The sequence below is a fragment of the Rutidosis leptorrhynchoides genome, chromosome 9 (genome assembly GCF_046630445.1).
Source record: "Rutidosis leptorrhynchoides isolate AG116_Rl617_1_P2 chromosome 9, CSIRO_AGI_Rlap_v1, whole genome shotgun sequence".
Classification (NCBI taxonomy): Eukaryota; Viridiplantae; Streptophyta; class Magnoliopsida; order Asterales; family Asteraceae; genus Rutidosis; species Rutidosis leptorrhynchoides.
The window spans coordinates 9330072-9347682 of NC_092341.1; the positions used below are offsets into that span (position 1 = coordinate 9330072).

Below are 17611 nucleotides of genomic sequence, written 5' to 3' on the forward strand. Positions count from 1 at the left end.
ATAACAATTACAATATATAATATTTCATTTTATAATATATATATATATATATATATATATATATATATATATATATATATATATATATATATATATATATATATATATATATATATATATATAATTATATGCATATCTATATATTATATATTAAACTAATAATATTAAATATACTGATATTATTTTATATATTTATTTCCAACAATTAAATCATATATTATTATATATATCTATTTACAAATTAATTGTTCGTGAATCGTCGAAATTGGTCGAGGTTCAATTGAATTCATGTAAACAGTTCCAAAATTTTAAGACTCAACTTTACAGACTTTGCTTATCGTGTCGAAATCACATAAAGATCAAGTTTAAATTTGGTCAAAAATTTCCGGGTCGTCACACTCCATTGGCACTTCAGCTATTAATTTGTAGTTGTTTTTCTTGTCACAAATAACACATGATTTGTCTTCGAAGAGTAAAGAGTATCCGTGCTCCATCATTTGACCAACACTTAACAAGTTACTTGCTAGGCTTGGTACTAGAAGAACGTCATTAATAGATCGAGTGACGTTATTAGTTTGAACAGTAATAGTACCCTTGCCTTTAGTATCAACAAGCGCTCCATTCCCTAGTTTGACGCGGGACTTTACGGAGGTGTTGATACTATGAAATAGCTTTTCATCTCCTGTCACGATCAACCAAGTATCGTTCCTCTGTTTATTTGTGACATGACAGGCATAAAATAGCTGATTTTTGTTCTCCGGTATATCTTCACTTTCTTCTGTGAAGTTAACTCGATGATTTTGTTTTAAACGACAATCTTTTTCTAGATGCTCAAATCTTTTGTAATTATTGCATTGTGGTTTTCCTTTGTGAAAATAATCTTTCTCCAAGTGGTTTGTCCTTTTGCAAATACCACATGGAGGATAGGTTTTTCTTCTCGGATTGAACCCGATTTTGGGTTTTTCTCCTCCTCTCGAGTTTTCTTGAAAGTTTCTTTTCCCCTCAGTATTAGATTTTTGAGACCTTAATTTGAGTTTAGACTGAAAGACACTTTCAAGTGAGTTTTCACTACGCCGACTCAGTCTAGCCTCATATGCTTCAAGAGAACCAATTAATTCCGGTACTGACAGAGTCTCGATGTCTTTCGACTCTTCGATAGCAGTAATGACATGATCGTATTTTTCAGTCATACTGATAAGTATTTTTTCTACGATCCTTTTATCAGTTATAGAATCTCCATAGGCTCTCATTTGATTTACTATTTCTTTGATTCTAGAGTAGTAGTCTTTAACGGTCTCGCTCTCTTTCATATTTAAATTTTCAAAATCCCGTCTTAGAGTTAGTAGTTTGACGGATCTTACCTTGACGTTTCCTTGAAATTCTTCTTGAAGTATTTTCCCCGCCTCCATGGCTGTCGTAGCTCCCATGATTCGTGGAAAGATAGTCGGTGTCAAGGCTTGTTGAATATATCCTAGAGCGGCAGCATTTCTTACAACATTTTTGTTGTATTCTTCCTGTTCTTCCGGGGACAGAGTTCCGACGTCTTTTGGAGTTGTAAACCCGACTTCGACAATATCCCGTAAGCTTTGTGCTTGGAAATATGTCTTCATACGGATACTCCAAAAATCATAGTTGTCGCCATCAAAGATGGGGACGGAAATATTGTATGCACCAACGGTAGTCATGTGTACTTGAATGAACGCCCAAACACGGCTCTTGATACCAGTTGTTAGAATTGTAGTGTATTTAGATTAAGTTATTAGTTTTAATTTAGATGTTTATAGTGATGGATGTTTATGTTATGAGGGGATTTTTATAAATGTTGAAGACTTGTTTTGAAAGAAGTGATTCTTTATTGCTATTAAATTGTGTTGTATTTTTTTTTTTTTGTACATCTCATTTCACAACATCACAAGCCTATTTATAGGCATCATATACATTGGCTAGAACTATCTAGCAATTTTTAATTTTTTTACTAACTAAACTTCTAGCTAATTCTTAGATAATATCTTCCTCAAATATCTATTATATGTATCTTCTACCAACTTCTAGTTTATACATTTCTAAATATCTATTACTAGTAAATATCTAATACTAGTAACTATTAGTTAATTCTAAATTAATTTAGAAAAACATTAATATTTCAAAAAAAAAAAAAAAAAAAAACTAGGTAATACAAATAATTTAATAAAAAGTGGCCCCACCGGTCCTTACAAAAATAAACCTCATCTTTTTATTACTATTTCTCTAAGAAATTAGTACTTTTATACTTTCAAGTTGTTCCAATTGCCCGTATTTGTGCTTATTTCCCACTTTATATATATAAAAATCCTACATATCACAACTACACCATCAATGTGCATCCATGCTCAAACACACAGTCTCCTACTTTTGTTCATTGACTTCTCCATTTTTTTCAACTTTTCCAAGTACTCTTTATTGATCATCGTCACAAGAATTACATGTACGTTACATTATAATTCAAACATCCTTCATCGTTTGATCCAATTCGTCGATCATATCCTTTCACCAAAATTTCTCACGAAGAGTAAATCTAGAGCTTATCCCACATATAATCAACAATCAGACTTATTATGGAAGATTTGATTTGGGATACAAACATGTCTTTCCCATGGAGTAACATTACTAATCAACAACATCAAGAAATCGTAGAAAGCTTCATTTTGGGCTCAGAAGACATCTTCTCGAGCCCGATCCAAGATGCTAGAAAAACGGACTCAAAGATATGTTCGAGCCCGTTAACTAGCACCAACGGGCCAAGTCAAGATTCCTTAAATGCAACCTCAAGTTATGGTCTTGGTTCTATTAGTCAATATTGGCCTCAAGCTTTGTCTCATGCCAATAACATTAACGAGTGTAATAATGTAATTCCAACCAACAACACCATCGCAGCAGCCACACACACATCACCGGAGCACAAGGATGGCATTTCCGTAATTTTCTCGGATTACAAAAATATATGTAACACTAACTATAGTATTTCGTCGGGAGATTCCGCCACAAAGGATAGCGACGATGGCATTGTTTCGCAATGCTCACTAGCTAAAAGACCAAAAAGACCCAGATCCGATCCGGGTCAACCCGTTTCTTCAAATATAAATTTTGGGCAATCTTCGGAACCCGACGAGCAGGATTCCGAGGCGATAGCCCAAATGAAAGAAATGATATACCGAGCGGCGGCTTTTCGGCCGGTGAGTTTCACTGATGATGAGGTGACGGAGAAACGGCGGAGGAAAAACGTGAAGATATCGAGTGATCCACAAACGGTGGCGGCACGACAACGGAGAGAAAGAATTAGTGATAAAATTAGGGTTTTACAAAAACTAGTTCCTGGTGGAAATAAAATGGATACAGCTTCAATGCTTGATGAAGCTGCTAATTATTTGAAGTTTTTGAGATCACAAGTGAAAGCATTGGAGCAATTGGGGATGAAGATTGATTATCTAGGTTGCGGTACAACTAGTAATGCATATAGTATAAGTAATGGTATTCAGGGTGTTAGCAACAACCCTAATGTGACGGTGGGTGTACCATTTCCCATGCAGACACATTTTTTACTACCTCATCAACAGATTTACCCTAATTTATCATGATGAAGGACTTGTACTACATGCATTAGAGAGTGTACTAGACCAATAGGAAAAAAGTTTCTGTAATGAACCTTTCCCAATAAAGATTCAAGAAAGCTAGTTGACCCAAGAATTGAAATCATGATACGGTTATGATCACTTCATCATGATCATGATGATTAACTTAAAAAGATTTTAGAGATTAATGGGATTTGATCATAATTGTGTCATAATTGTACTACGTATTTCTCTGTGTTTTGATCTACTTTTTGTTATCACTAATTGCTGTTAACCCTTTTTTTACTTTAATTATGTCTGCATAATTATTTGTTTTTCTGCAGCAGGAATGCACGAGTTAATATATATAATTTCTGTATTTTATAATAATCCTAGAAAATATAAAATTTGCTTCATTTCTTTAGTGTGAAAATAAGAAATTCTCAATTTCATAATTAATTAGTAAATTATCATTTTTTATATCTGAGTAATACTTTTACCATTTTATCAAAGTATATACATCTACTAATAATCAATAATCAAAGGGGTACATGTTGTCGAACCAATTCTTTGACCAGACCATCAACTTTACAAGACAAAAAGCTTACACAATACAAGTGAGAGTATTCGATGCCAACAACTTGTTTTTTTAAAAAAAAAAAAGAAAAAAAAAAACAATACAAGTAATTATGGTACTTATGATTATGTGGAAAGGGAAAAGGTAATTGTATAATTGAAGTTGTAAAAGTTACGGAGTGATCATTGTAAATGAAAGGATTTTATTTTTATTTGTATTGTTTTGGAACGAACCTATATATAATTATATATGGAAAGTAGAGTTGGTTTTTTTATTCTATTTTGAAGTATTACTAATAACAATATAAATATAAATATTTTTATTAATATTAATAACATACTAATACTAATATTAATATATATCTTTACCAAAAAAGTTATTAATATGTTAATATTGAAATTAATATTAATAAATACACTTTCTATTCCAATTTATTATTCACAAATAAAAAATATACAATTTAAAAAATATCATTACTGGACTGTATTCGTTTTACAAATTCACCTCTTACTTGGAAGATATATTTATATCTTACATGCATATACTAAAACCATAAAAGAATTATCAATTTATAAGTAATAAATGATTAATTTGAAACAACGATAAATAACGTACAATTAATAGAATTATGACCGAGAGAGCAATAGACTATGGAGAGATGCATATGTACATGGATGTGGGGGACATTGTGTGTGAAGTCATGAATGGGGCCTTGAGCCCATGGTCAGAGCCGGTGGTCCTTGTGTCCCACCTTGATCCAACCCGAATTTAAGCGTGCCCCTCGATTATCATCCCTCTTTCTATTGCCTACCACATGCCTTCTTTTCTTCTTTACATTTGTTTATTTGATTTTATCTTAACATATGTAAAATTCACTTTAAATTTAAATAGTTATTTAAGCTCGTGTATTATTAAATTATAAATGAAATATGAATATGAACTATACCCTTTTAAATCATTCTTAGATTATTATTTTTACTTCAATGTAAATGAAGGGTAATTAAAAGCTGTAAATGATATATGATTTAGTGATGTTTTTTTGCCGATTTTAAAGTTTTCGACGTACATAATACATTTAGCTCGAGTTGGACTAATTGAATAATCGAATTGGAATGGGTTGAATAAACTGAATAACAATTGCCAAATTGAAGAACACACATAATTAAGTATTTAAGTTGATCGTACTTATTATTTTCCATTGCGGATTTGCAGTTACAAAAAAAAAAAAAAAAAAAAAAAAAAAAACTTAGTATTTGCCATTGTTATTGAGTTATTATCATATTATTTAAAAAAGGATAACTCAAACACCCCATAACAAAAAAAAGTTCACGAATATTTATATTGTTCACCATTTGATTTGAAACTATAACACTAATTACGTTAGGCTAATGATCCTTTGGTTAGTATGATATTGATTAAATGTTGATCTTTGTTTTAGTCAACTACATACACCGATTTATGATGATCGACTATAAGATAAGGGATGATAAGATGGAAACGATAAACTTGTCGTACGAAATAAAAAAGGTAGGATAAGATCATCAACTACGATGACGTCGTCTATTAAAACCCTCAAGTGACATTTGGATAATAAAAATTAAACGGTTTAAACAAAACTAGTATAAGATGCATGTATGAAAAGACTTTGAAGATATCCATTTACTCTTTTGTGGAGTTTTTAATAAATAATAATAGAGTAACATAACATATACGTATGACTTTTTATACGTATACGTATCTTATGACCGTTTCAAATATTTGGTGAAGATCATGTTATGATCTCATTTTTCATGATTGACATTGACCATGGAGTATGACTTTTTATTCAGTGTGTTATGATTGGATCAAAATAAAGAGGTAGTTTGCGTGGTTGGGGTTTCTTTACTATTTTTGGAAACTTCCGTTAAACAGATGGTCGATCATTTACGTCTACATTATTACAGTATTGATTATCTATCTAAATACGATTTTTATTAACTACAACTGGTATAATAGGTTATTTAGTTGTGCCATATTATTACAAATTGATACTCTCTAATTCTATGACATCAAATCTCCAAGAAAATTGACTAAGAAAGAGAGTTTTATTGACTGAATTTTTACATAATGCTTTCTGTTACAATCAATTGCTATTTCCCTGTACATCGACGTCATTAACCCTATTAACAAACTATGCTAATCGACCTCTACTGACACGTGGACTCTTACAACTAATTTCTGTTATTAATGACCAGCTCAACGTTCAACGGATCCATGTGGTAATCTTCGGACCATTTTGGTAAGCCCAGTTTCCTCTTGGGCCTTCTGTCTTCAACTGGATCACTTTTATTATTTCTTTTTGTGCTCAATTCTTCCTATGGCCCAATAGCTGTATCACAAATATAGTCATTAATTTACGGTTTTTTTTATAATCTATCTATCTATTCTATAGTTAATATTAAAATCCTATAATGATGATGTCATTATTAGACTAATTCCTTTATTAAGAAAAAATTAAAAAGAAAAAGAAAGAAATCTAAGCATGGTGGGTGATGTTATTAATCTAAATAATTTTGAATTAAAAGTAAATCTTATTAATTAGTTATTATTATTAAATCTTATTAATAATATTTTAATTATTAAAATTTTTTAATTTTGAATTATTTTAATTAATTATTTTGAATTGAGTACGAGAAGGTATAAAAGCTAGGCAGAAGAAAACCAATTCTAGATTTATATTTTAATTTACATTTTTAAAATAAAATGAAAACCAATATTATCTCTTATGATTGGATGTAGATTGTTTAATATGCATTTTAGGTGTTTGATGAATTGTTCAACTGACGAGTTTTTAGTCGGACTCTCTGATTCCACGGGTCATTAAACTAAATAACTTTAGCATTTACGTTCACTTAATACCTAAAGCATATCATTAAACTGTTTCATTTAAAAAAACCGTGGTTTCACGGATCATTTCACTAGTTATGAAATAATTCCTTTTTAAGCACTTTAAATACATTTCTATTTTGAATCGAATATTTCGTTTACAGAATCAAATTAGTTATTAGTAAAATTTGATCTCTAATCTAATGATATATTTTTATTTCTTATCAATTACATCTTGAAATAACCATGCAGGCTTGTCTGAGTGATCACTGAATTGCCCGATGAAGCACACCACTCGAGTTATAATCTTGGAAAGCCATTTCGTTCAAAAAAGAGAGTATGACTAGAGGGTGCGCCTTGTGCGCAATTCGTCCAAACGCAGGTCTCATACTCAGGAGGCTTGAAGCGTCTATTTTAGAGTTTTTACACAAAAAAGAAACATCTTGAAATAGGATGCATGCATTGTTTAACAACATCACATTATTTTCTTGAAAGACTAATTTAACATATATATTACGGGGGACATGGCTCTATTAATCGAGTCAATAGCAAGCTGGAGACTTGACTGCCACATAGAACCTAAATCAAATGTCAGGCAGGTTTAAAACTCATGAAAATTAGATTATACGATTTTCATGGTGTCTCACATTTTTTTCTGTTTTGTTTTGTTTTTTTTAAACCTACTTATTGACCGTATGTTCTTTCGGAAGCAATCTTTCTATCCATAGAACTTTGAGAGAAATGACTTTTTCAAAATGATGGTCGACTCAATGGTATATATTGTCTTTTTTTTTAAAATTTTTAAACAAGTGTAAATTGGCCAATTTTTCTATACTACGTAGTAGTTTTTAAACTTGTGTATATACTAAATTTATTAAATTTAAATGTTTAGATTGGTTAACCAGCTTTATCCAATTTTCTATGGTAAAAACATTTCTTTTATTAGTTGTATGTAATGTAAGGAAGTTGTGAAGTGGTTAAACGGTTGGTGGCCTGCTTCATTTAGTTCTTTAGGGGAGGTCAGGAGTTCGACCCCCGTTGGCTACATATTAACCTACAATTTCATCTTTGTCATGAATTATCACCCATGATACTTTTCCACAACGTAGTTGGGGGCGGGTATAACAACTGCGAGAGATGATCGTGTGGGTGATTAAATTCCCTCAGGTGATCCTCAACTAACTGCTTTCTAAATAAAAATGTAATATAAGCTTAGGATTAAAATATGTTTTATGCAATAACTGATACGGAGTATATTGCTACAGTGTTCAAATATGTTACTTTGCGCGATCAAATTTGTATATTGCATCAACATTTTTTAATAAAAATATTGACGTACAAGTTACAAAAAGGAGTGTGACTAGAGGGTGCACATAATGCGCAATTCACCCGGTACTAGGTCTCGCGCTCGCGGCGCTTGATTACCCGAGGTTTTATCTTCTCTGTGGGAGCCAATATGCTCATTCATAGGAGAGTTTACTCGCTTACCTAAAAAAAAATAAAAATAAAATATATTTCTTATAAATGGTCGTCTGTGGTTCGTTTGAAAATGGGTCCGGAAGAAGCCCGTAAAGATCAGGCCAGAATGTTGGCATGGGCTTTAATGATTGAAAAAGATGATTAGATTTACAATTATCAATCCAACACTCATTAACCGAAAGGATTATCCACAAGACAAAAATCAATTTATGCCAAGTCAATGACTATGACCATAACATTCCCATTCCCACTTATCAAATCAATTATGTTATTCACAAACACAATCTCCCATTTCTTAAACTACTTAAATATGCACTATTCAACATCTCAACACGTAATCAACTCAAAATATGAACCACACATCTATAAAGAGACATCTAAATATCCTAGATGGGTTGAGATAATGAAAATTGAACTACACTCTTTTTTTTTTTTTTTTTTTTGAACGGCGATTTTTTTGGTATCATTAGATCATTTTTTCAACGACCCTCATCATTTGCACGTAACATACACGTTCGGGCGGAAACCCAAACCCGATCGACGGTACCCGGGAACACATCCATTCGGGCAGTGGTTCCGGGTAGGTGTCCGTGAACGAATCCGGTAAAACTTCCCTATAAGGTCAATACATACCACCATTATTGGTGTTCAATTGGTTTAAAGAAAATCATGTCATCCCTAAAGATCGAACCCATGACCTCTCCCTATCCCATAACACAAAGTACATGGGGAGAACTGTTGGGCTACACTTGGTCAAATCACACGCAAGAGTTAACCACACTTCCAACACACAAATCACCCATAGGCTATAAATTGGTTTATAGGATAACACACAATGCATATGGATTTATGAAAGATTTAAAGCCAGTTAGTGACAAAAGGCTATACACAACAAGAAGGACTAAATTTCAAAGAAACTTTACACCTGTTGCAAAAATGGTCACGGTTAGAACTCTATTGACTAGAGCAGTTTTCAAGGATTGGACCATTAAACAATTAGATGTCAATGATGCATTCTTGTATAGAGCTCTAAATGAATGAAGAGGTTTACATGTCTATCCCAAGTATTCCAAACCTACATGCCACATCGGTATAATCCTGCCATAGTGCCATGTATTTACCTAGTTATGTATATGTATCTCTACTGGTTATGATTATTTGGTTTTGAGAAACAGAACTACATTTCTTCTCATTCATGATTATACTTCGTATATTAAGATATCCTTTTTTTTTTTTTTTTTTTTTTTTTTTTTTTTTTTTTTTACTTTTTGCTGAAGGAAGCAACTCATTAAATGACGTTACTTTTTCGTTGCTATTGATTGGTCTTAGAAAATTTTCTATATATCAGTTAACTTTTAATTAATATATTAATTTTCTATCATTGAGTTACTTACCAATAAGGTGATATGTAATGTTATTCTAGTTAATTTGCTGCTGGATCATTCTAGTTTGGGTTAATTTGAGTTCATTAAGATTTTTTTAACTCATCAAACTTTACCGGTTGCACATCAAACTATATACATTATCTCCATTTGATAGTTCTGATTCCATATTTGACTTTTCATTCTCAAATATACCATGTAAAAGTAACAGAAGCTATTATGTTAAAAAAAAAGCTGTATAATAAGTACAGAAAGTTCTGTACAACATATAGTTAATAGTTTATACATTGGCTGCTGGCTAATCATACAATATTTGGTTAACGATAAATATTAAATAGTCGAGCATCTTTCCAAAAGCTTAATCATCAACCAAAGAACTGTTCAACATATAGTTAATAATCTCAAAAACTAACAGCTAATCTTGATTAGTGGCTAGCATTATCAACAATTGCTTAACTGGAGCTAGTCAACCCCCTTATATACAAGGAAAAGTCAAATGTTAGTTAGTTATTAAACACTCACAATACAACAACAATACGTGCTAATAACATTAATGATAAATAATAATATTTTAAATTATACATACATTAAGTAGAAATGTTTTGAGTCCGTATAAGATTCGTCAGACGAGTGAGTTTGTACACCGAGTGAAGATGTTACAAGGTTATCTTTCAGTTTTGGTTCTTGGTCTGTTTCTTACATTTGTATCGGTCCGTACTGTTAAAATACAATGCAAATTTAGAATAATATGAAATTAGTTAATGTATATGGGTAAAATATCTAGATATTAATATGTATATGAAAAATATCTAGATATTAAAATGTAAGGAAAAATCTAGATATTTATGTGTGTAAGAAATATCTAGATATTTATATGTATAAAAATATCTAGATATATCCATGGAAATATCTAGTTTCTAGAAACTTCCATGGAGTAGTATAAATATAGGTGGGTGTTTCATTTGTGTAAGGTGTGAAGTTGTGAGAGTGAAATAAGAAGTGAGTTGTGAAGAAGAGAAGAAGAGTGTGAGTTAGCGAAAGTAGAGAAGAGAAAGCTTGTAAGTAATATTGTAATTGTAATTTAATATAAGTGTTTTTGTTAAGTTTCCCGATCAAGCCTTAGTTTGTGTTTAAGTTCTTAGTGCACTTTTGTTGTTCTTATTATATGGTCGGCTCTGCCGCCTAAGTAATACATGGTCGGTTATACCGCCTAAAGATATATGGTCGACACTGTCGCCTAAGTACATTGTGCACTAAGGATTTATAAAATTAAAGGCTAACCAACGTCAAAGTGTTGGTGTAGTGAGTCTAGTATAGTCTAGGTCCTCTATAGTGGGTGTGTTGGGCTCGTCGAAGCCTCCAACAATTGGTATCAGAGCGGGTCGTTCGGGACCATTGCTAGTGGAGGTACTCATCGGTAAACGTTGGACGTTTACATCGACTTGTTTTCACCAAGGCTCTAAGGGAGATTCTGTCGGAGCACAGTTAGGAACTGTGAAAGCTCATCGGTCAGGGACCAAGCTTATTGGACGTTGGACGTCATGATGGCAGATCTTGCAAGTACGAGCAGTGGAATCAAGAGTCTCAATAACCACAACTATGGTTATTGGCGGACTTGTATAGAATCCTACTTACAAGGACAGGATTTATGAGAAATAGTTGCTGGCAGTGACACAACGCCTCCACCGAAAGAAAATGCCGAAGCCTTGAGAAAATGGAACATCAAGGCCGGGAAGGCTTTATTTATTTTGAAGACTACAATCGAGGAGGATTTATTGGAGCACATTCGTGACGAGAAAACACCAAAGGCCGCTTGGGAAACTTTTGAAAAATTATTTTCAAAGAAGAATGAAGCACGCCTCCAGCTCTTGGAAAATGAGCTCGCAGGTATCTCACAAGGAAGTCTATCTATTTCTCAGTATTTCACCAAGGTGAAATCTATTTGTCGTGAGATATCTCAACTTGCTCCTGAAGAGAAAGTGAGTGATGCAAGGATGAAGAGAATTATCATCCATGGCTTAAGATCCGAGTATAATGGATTTATAGCCGCTGTGAGAGGATGGCCTACTCAACCATCATTAATAGAGCTGGAGAATTTATTGGCTAATCAAGAGGCATTAGCCAAGCAGATGAATGAAGTAACCATAAAAGACGGAGAAGATGCACTCTTCACTAATAAGAAGAAAGCAACATCTCGAAGACAAGAGGCGATAAAAGAAAGTAAGACATATGGGTGGAAAGGTCACCCAAAATCAAAAGGCAACGCTTCAGGGGGAGCTCAACAAAGAAGAAGAGATCATCGCTAACAATACGGGGAAAATGATAAGAGAAAGAATGGTGAATGCTTCAATTGTGGCAAGAAGGGTCATTTTGCTCGAGATTGTAGATTCCCCAGAAGGCGAACTTTCGAAGGAAATGTGTCCGCCGCAAGAGATGAGAAGAAAGAGGTCACATTTGAAGCAACCATTAATGAGGAAACATGGGATGCAGAAGCTGAACTCTCTGTTGAAGCTGACATAAATGATCAAGCTCTTACAACAACTTTAAAGTCAAAAATAAACTACAAAGATGATTGGATCATCGATTCTGGGTGCTCAAATCATATGACCAATGATGAGACGAAGCTGCAAGAAATGGAGGATTACAAAGGAAAGAGAGTCGTGTTGACAGCAAACAATTCAAGGTTGTCTATTTCTCACATTGGAAAGACAATAATTCCAAATGAAGGCGGCTCTCATAAGCTCCAACTCGAGAAGGTGTATCTTGTCCCTGGCCTAAAGAAGAATTTACTGTCAGTATCACAATTGACAGCAGAAGGGAATTATGTGCTCTTTGGACCAGAAGATGTGTCCGTATTCAAGAGAGTGAAGGTGGTTGGCAATCCAATTATGCAAGGAAAAAGAATAGAGTCGGTCTATGTACTATCTGCTGAAACAGCATATGTGGATAAGACTCGAAAGAATGAGAAGGCTGATCTGTGGCATGAACGTCTTGGGCATGTGGGATACAATAAGTTAAAGGAGATGATGGTGAAACGCATAGTAAATGGGCTTCCTCAAATTGATATCCGAACAGATACAATATGTGCTGGATGTTAATTTGGCAAAGCTCACCAATTGCCATTCAAGGAGTCAGTGCATCAGTCCAAGACACCACTAGAGCTAATACACTCAGATGTCTTCGGCCCAGTGAAACAAACATCACTTGGAGGTATGAAATATATAGTGACATTCATTGATGACTTCTCAAGATATGTGTGGGTTTACTTCATGAAGGAGAAGTCGGAGACTTTTCTGAAGTTTAAGAGTTCAAGAACAAGGTAGAAAGTGAGCTCAATACTAAGATTCGATGCTTACGCACAGATAATGGAGGAGAATATTTATCAACCGAGTTCAATATCTATCTTGAGAAGTACAAGATCAGAAGGCAATTAACTTCCGACCAAAACTTCCGACCATCTTTCGATACATGGTAACATCTTGAAGACTTTTTCCTTTATCTGCTCGTAGTTTTGTATTCGGATCCATCGGAGTTGAGATAGGTTTGCAATTAAGCATTCCATACTTTTGTAAAAGATCTCTCGCATATTTCTGTTGTCCCAAAAATAATCCTTCTCTTTTCTGCTCTATTTCGAGTCCAAGAAAATGTTTGAGTTCTCCAAGCTCCTTCATATGAAATCTGATAGACAGATTCTCTCTTGTTCTTTGGATCTCCTCATAGTGATCTCCCGTGATGATTAAGTCATCCACATATACTAGCACTATGGCTAGTTTTCCTTGATCTTGTTTCACAAATAAACTAGAATCTGAAGGAGCAACTGTGAAACCACTTTGTACTAAGAACTCGCCAATCTTCCCGTACCAAGCTCTTGGAGCCTGCTTCAAGCCGTATAGTGCTTTCTTTAATTTGCAGACATGGTCAGGATGGGACTTGTTCTCAAAGCCTCTTGGTTGCTCCATATAAATTTCTTTGTCAAGTTCTCCATGTAAGAAAGCGTTCTTGACATCCATCTGCCACAGCTTCCAAGATTTGCTAGCGGCTAAAGCTAGTAGAGCTCGAATTGTTGTGATCTTCGCCACTGGACTAAACGTTTCTTCATAATCCAGCCCATATTGTTGAGAAAAACCTCTAGCAACAAGTCGAGCTTTATACCTTTCAATGGAGCCATCTGATCGAGTCTTCACCTTGTAAACCCATTTACAAGATATTGGTTTTACATCTTTTGGCTTTGGAACTAAACTCCATGTATGGTTTTCTTTTAGTGCATTAATTTCTTCTTCCATCGCTTTATGCCATTCTTGACTTTGTGCTGCTTCTTCATAAGTGGAAGGCTCAATAGGTATTGATTCATCCACATGAGCAGCATTGGCATACCTCGGATTAGGTTGCCTCGGCCTTGTTGATCTCCGTAATTCTTGCACATGCTCTTCGGCATCCATTTGGCTTGGACGAACCTCTTCGGATGTAGATTGATGTACCCCAGTTTTCCATGGACTCGTTTCCTTAGAGTACGATCCATCTCCTTCTTTAATTGGATCCGATATGTGCTCTTTATGTTCTTCTTTTTCTTCTGGACCTTCTTCTAATCCATAAGATTCTGGAAGCTCTATCTTTTGAGGTGACCACCATGAAGACGCTTCATCAAATACCACATTTCTTGAAGTATGGCACTTTCCGGTATTTGGATCACAACATCTCCATCCTTTTCTTGATTCATCATAACCGACAAAAATGCACCGAATTGCCTTCTTCTCAAATTTGCTTCGTAGATGATCTGGCACGAAGACGTAGCATACACATCCAAAAACTTTGAGATGGTTGACGGTTGGTTTGATCTTCCATAATCTTTCATATGGTGAAATACATCCCAACTTTGTTTGTGGGAGTCTGTTAATCACGTACGATGCCGTCCTCATACATTCAGCCCAAAATCTACCAGGTACATTCTTACCATGAAGCATACTTCGACAAGTTTCGGCAAGGTGGCGATTCTTGCGTTCCGCCACTCCATTCTGCTGTGGAGTATTGGGGCAAGTTAATTGCCTTCTGATCTTGTGCTTCTTAAGATAGATATTGAACTCGGTTGATAAATATTCTCCTCCATTATCTGTACGTAAGCATCGAATCTTAGTATTGAGCTCACTTTCTACCTTGTTCTTGAACTCTTTAAACTTCTGAAAAGTCTCCGACTTTTCCTTCATGAAGTAAACCCATACATACCTTGAGAAGTCATCAATGAATGTCACCATATACTTCATACCTCCAAGTGATGTTTGTTTCACTGGGCCGAAGACATCTGAGTGTATGAGCTCTAGTGGTGTCTTGGACTGATGCGCTGACTCCTTGAATGGCAATTGGTGAGCTTTTCCAAATTGACATCCAGCACATATTGTATCTGTTCGGATATCAATTTGAGGAAGCCCATTTACTATGCGTTTCACCATCATCTCCTTTAACTTATTGTATCCCACATGCCCAAGACGTTCATGCCACATATCAGCCTTCTCATTCTTTCGAGTCTTATCCACATATGCTGTTTCAGCAGATAGTACATAGACCGACTCTATTCTTTTTCCTTGCATAATTGGATTGCCAACCACCTTCACTTTCTTGAATACGGACACATCTTCTGGTCCAAAGAGCACATAATTCCCTTCTGCTGTCAATTGTGGTACTGACAGTAAATTCTTCTTTAGGCCAGGGACAAGATACACCTTCTCGAGTTGGAGCTTATGAGAGCCGCCTTCATTTGGAATTATTGTCTTTCCAATGTGAGAAATAGACAACCTTGAATTGTTTGCTGTCAACACGACTCTCTTTCCTTTGTAATCCTCCATTTCTTGCAGCTTCGTCTCATCATTGGTCATATGATTTGAGCACCCAGAATCGATGATCCAATCATCTTTGTAGTTTATTTTTGACTTTAAAGTTGTTGTAAGAGCTTGATCATTTATGTCAGCTTCAACAGAGAGTTCAGCTTCTGCATCCCATGTTTCCTCATTAATGGTTGCTTCGAATGTGACCTCTTTCTTCTCATCTCTTGCGGCGGACACATTTCCTTCGAAAGTTCGCCTTCTGGGGAATCTACAATCTCGAGCAAAATGACCCTTCTTGCCACAATTGAAGCATTCACCATTCTTTCTCTTATCATTTTCCCCGTATTGTTGGCGATGATCTCTTCTTCTTTGTTGAGCTCCCCCTGAAGCGTTGCCTTTTGACTTTGGGTGACTCTTCCATCCATATGTCTGACTTTCTTTCATCGCATCTTGTCTTCGAGATGTTGCTTTCTTCTTATTGGTGAAGAGTGCATCTTCTCCGTCTTTTATGGTTACTTCATTCATCTGCTTGGCTAATGCCTCTTGATTAGCCAATAAATTCTCTGGCTCTATTAATGATGGTTGAGTAGGCCATCCTCTCACAACGGCTATAAATCCATTATACTCGGACCTTAAGCCGTGGATGATAATTCTCTTCATCCTTGCATCACTCACTTTCTCTTCAGGAGCAAGTTGAGATATCTCACGACAAATAGATTTCACCTTGGTGAAATACTGAGAAATAGATAGACTTCCTTGTGAGATACCTGCGAGCTCATTTTCCAAGAGCTGGAGGCGTGCTTCATTCTTCTTTGAAAATAACTTTTCAAAAGTTTCCCAAGCTGCCTTTGGTGTTTTCTCGTCACGGATGTGCTCCAATAGATCCTCCTCGATTGTAGTCTTCAATATAAATAAAGCCTTCCCGGCCTTGATGTTCCATTTTCTCAAGGCTTCGGCATTTTCTTTCGGTGGAGGCGTTGTGTCACTGCCAGCAACTATTTCCCATAAATCCTGTCCTTGTAGGTAGGATTCTATACAAGTCCGCCAATAACCATAGTTGTGGTTATTGAGACTCTTGATACCACTGCTCGTACTTGCAAGATCTGCCATCATGACGTCCAACGTCCAATAAGCTTGGTCCCTGACCGATGAGCTTTCACAGTTCCTAACTGTGCTCCGACAGAATCTCCCTTAGAGCCTTGGTGAAAACAAGTTGATGTAAACGTCCAACGTTTACCGATTTCCTCCACTAGAAATGATCCCGAACGACCCGCTCTGATACCAATTGTTGGAAGCTTCGACGAGCCCAACACACCCACTATAGAGGATCTAGACTATACTAGACTCAATACACCAACACTTTGACGTTGGTTAGCCTTTAATTTTATAAATCCTTAGTGCACAATGTACTTATGCGACAGTGTCGACCATATATCTTTAGGCGGTATAACCGACCATTTCATACTTAGGCGGCAGAGCCGACCATATAATAAGAACAACAAAAGTGCACTAAGAACTTAAACACAAACTAAGGCTTGATCGGGAAACTTAACAAAAACACTTATATTAAATTATAATTACAATATTACTTACAAGCTTTCTCTTCTCTATTTTCGCTAACTCACACTCTTCTTCTCTTCTTCACAACTCACTTCTTATTTCTTCTCTACTTCACACTTCACTTACTCACACCTTACTCACAAATGAAATCAACACCCATATTTATACTACTCCATGAAAACTTCTACACACTAGATTTTTCCATGGATAAATATCTAGATATTTTTACCACATAAAAATATCTAGATTTTTTCATTTTAACATCTAAATTTTTCTTCATATATATATTAATATCTAGATATTTCTTTTATATTTTAATATCTAGATATTTATATACATTACTAA

General features: G+C 34.9%; 1 protein-coding gene across 1 annotated transcript; it reads left to right on the plus strand.

The window, feature by feature from the left end:
* The first annotated feature begins 2463 nt into the window (after window positions 1-2463).
* LOC139867342 (uncharacterized) lies at window positions 2464-3877 on the plus strand. Its single transcript, XM_071855711.1, has one exon. The coding sequence runs from the start codon at window positions 2595-2597 to the stop codon at window positions 3612-3614; it is 1020 nt and encodes a 339-aa protein (XP_071711812.1). The 5' UTR covers window positions 2464-2594; the 3' UTR covers window positions 3615-3877.
* Window positions 3878-17611: the final 13734 nt, after the last annotated feature.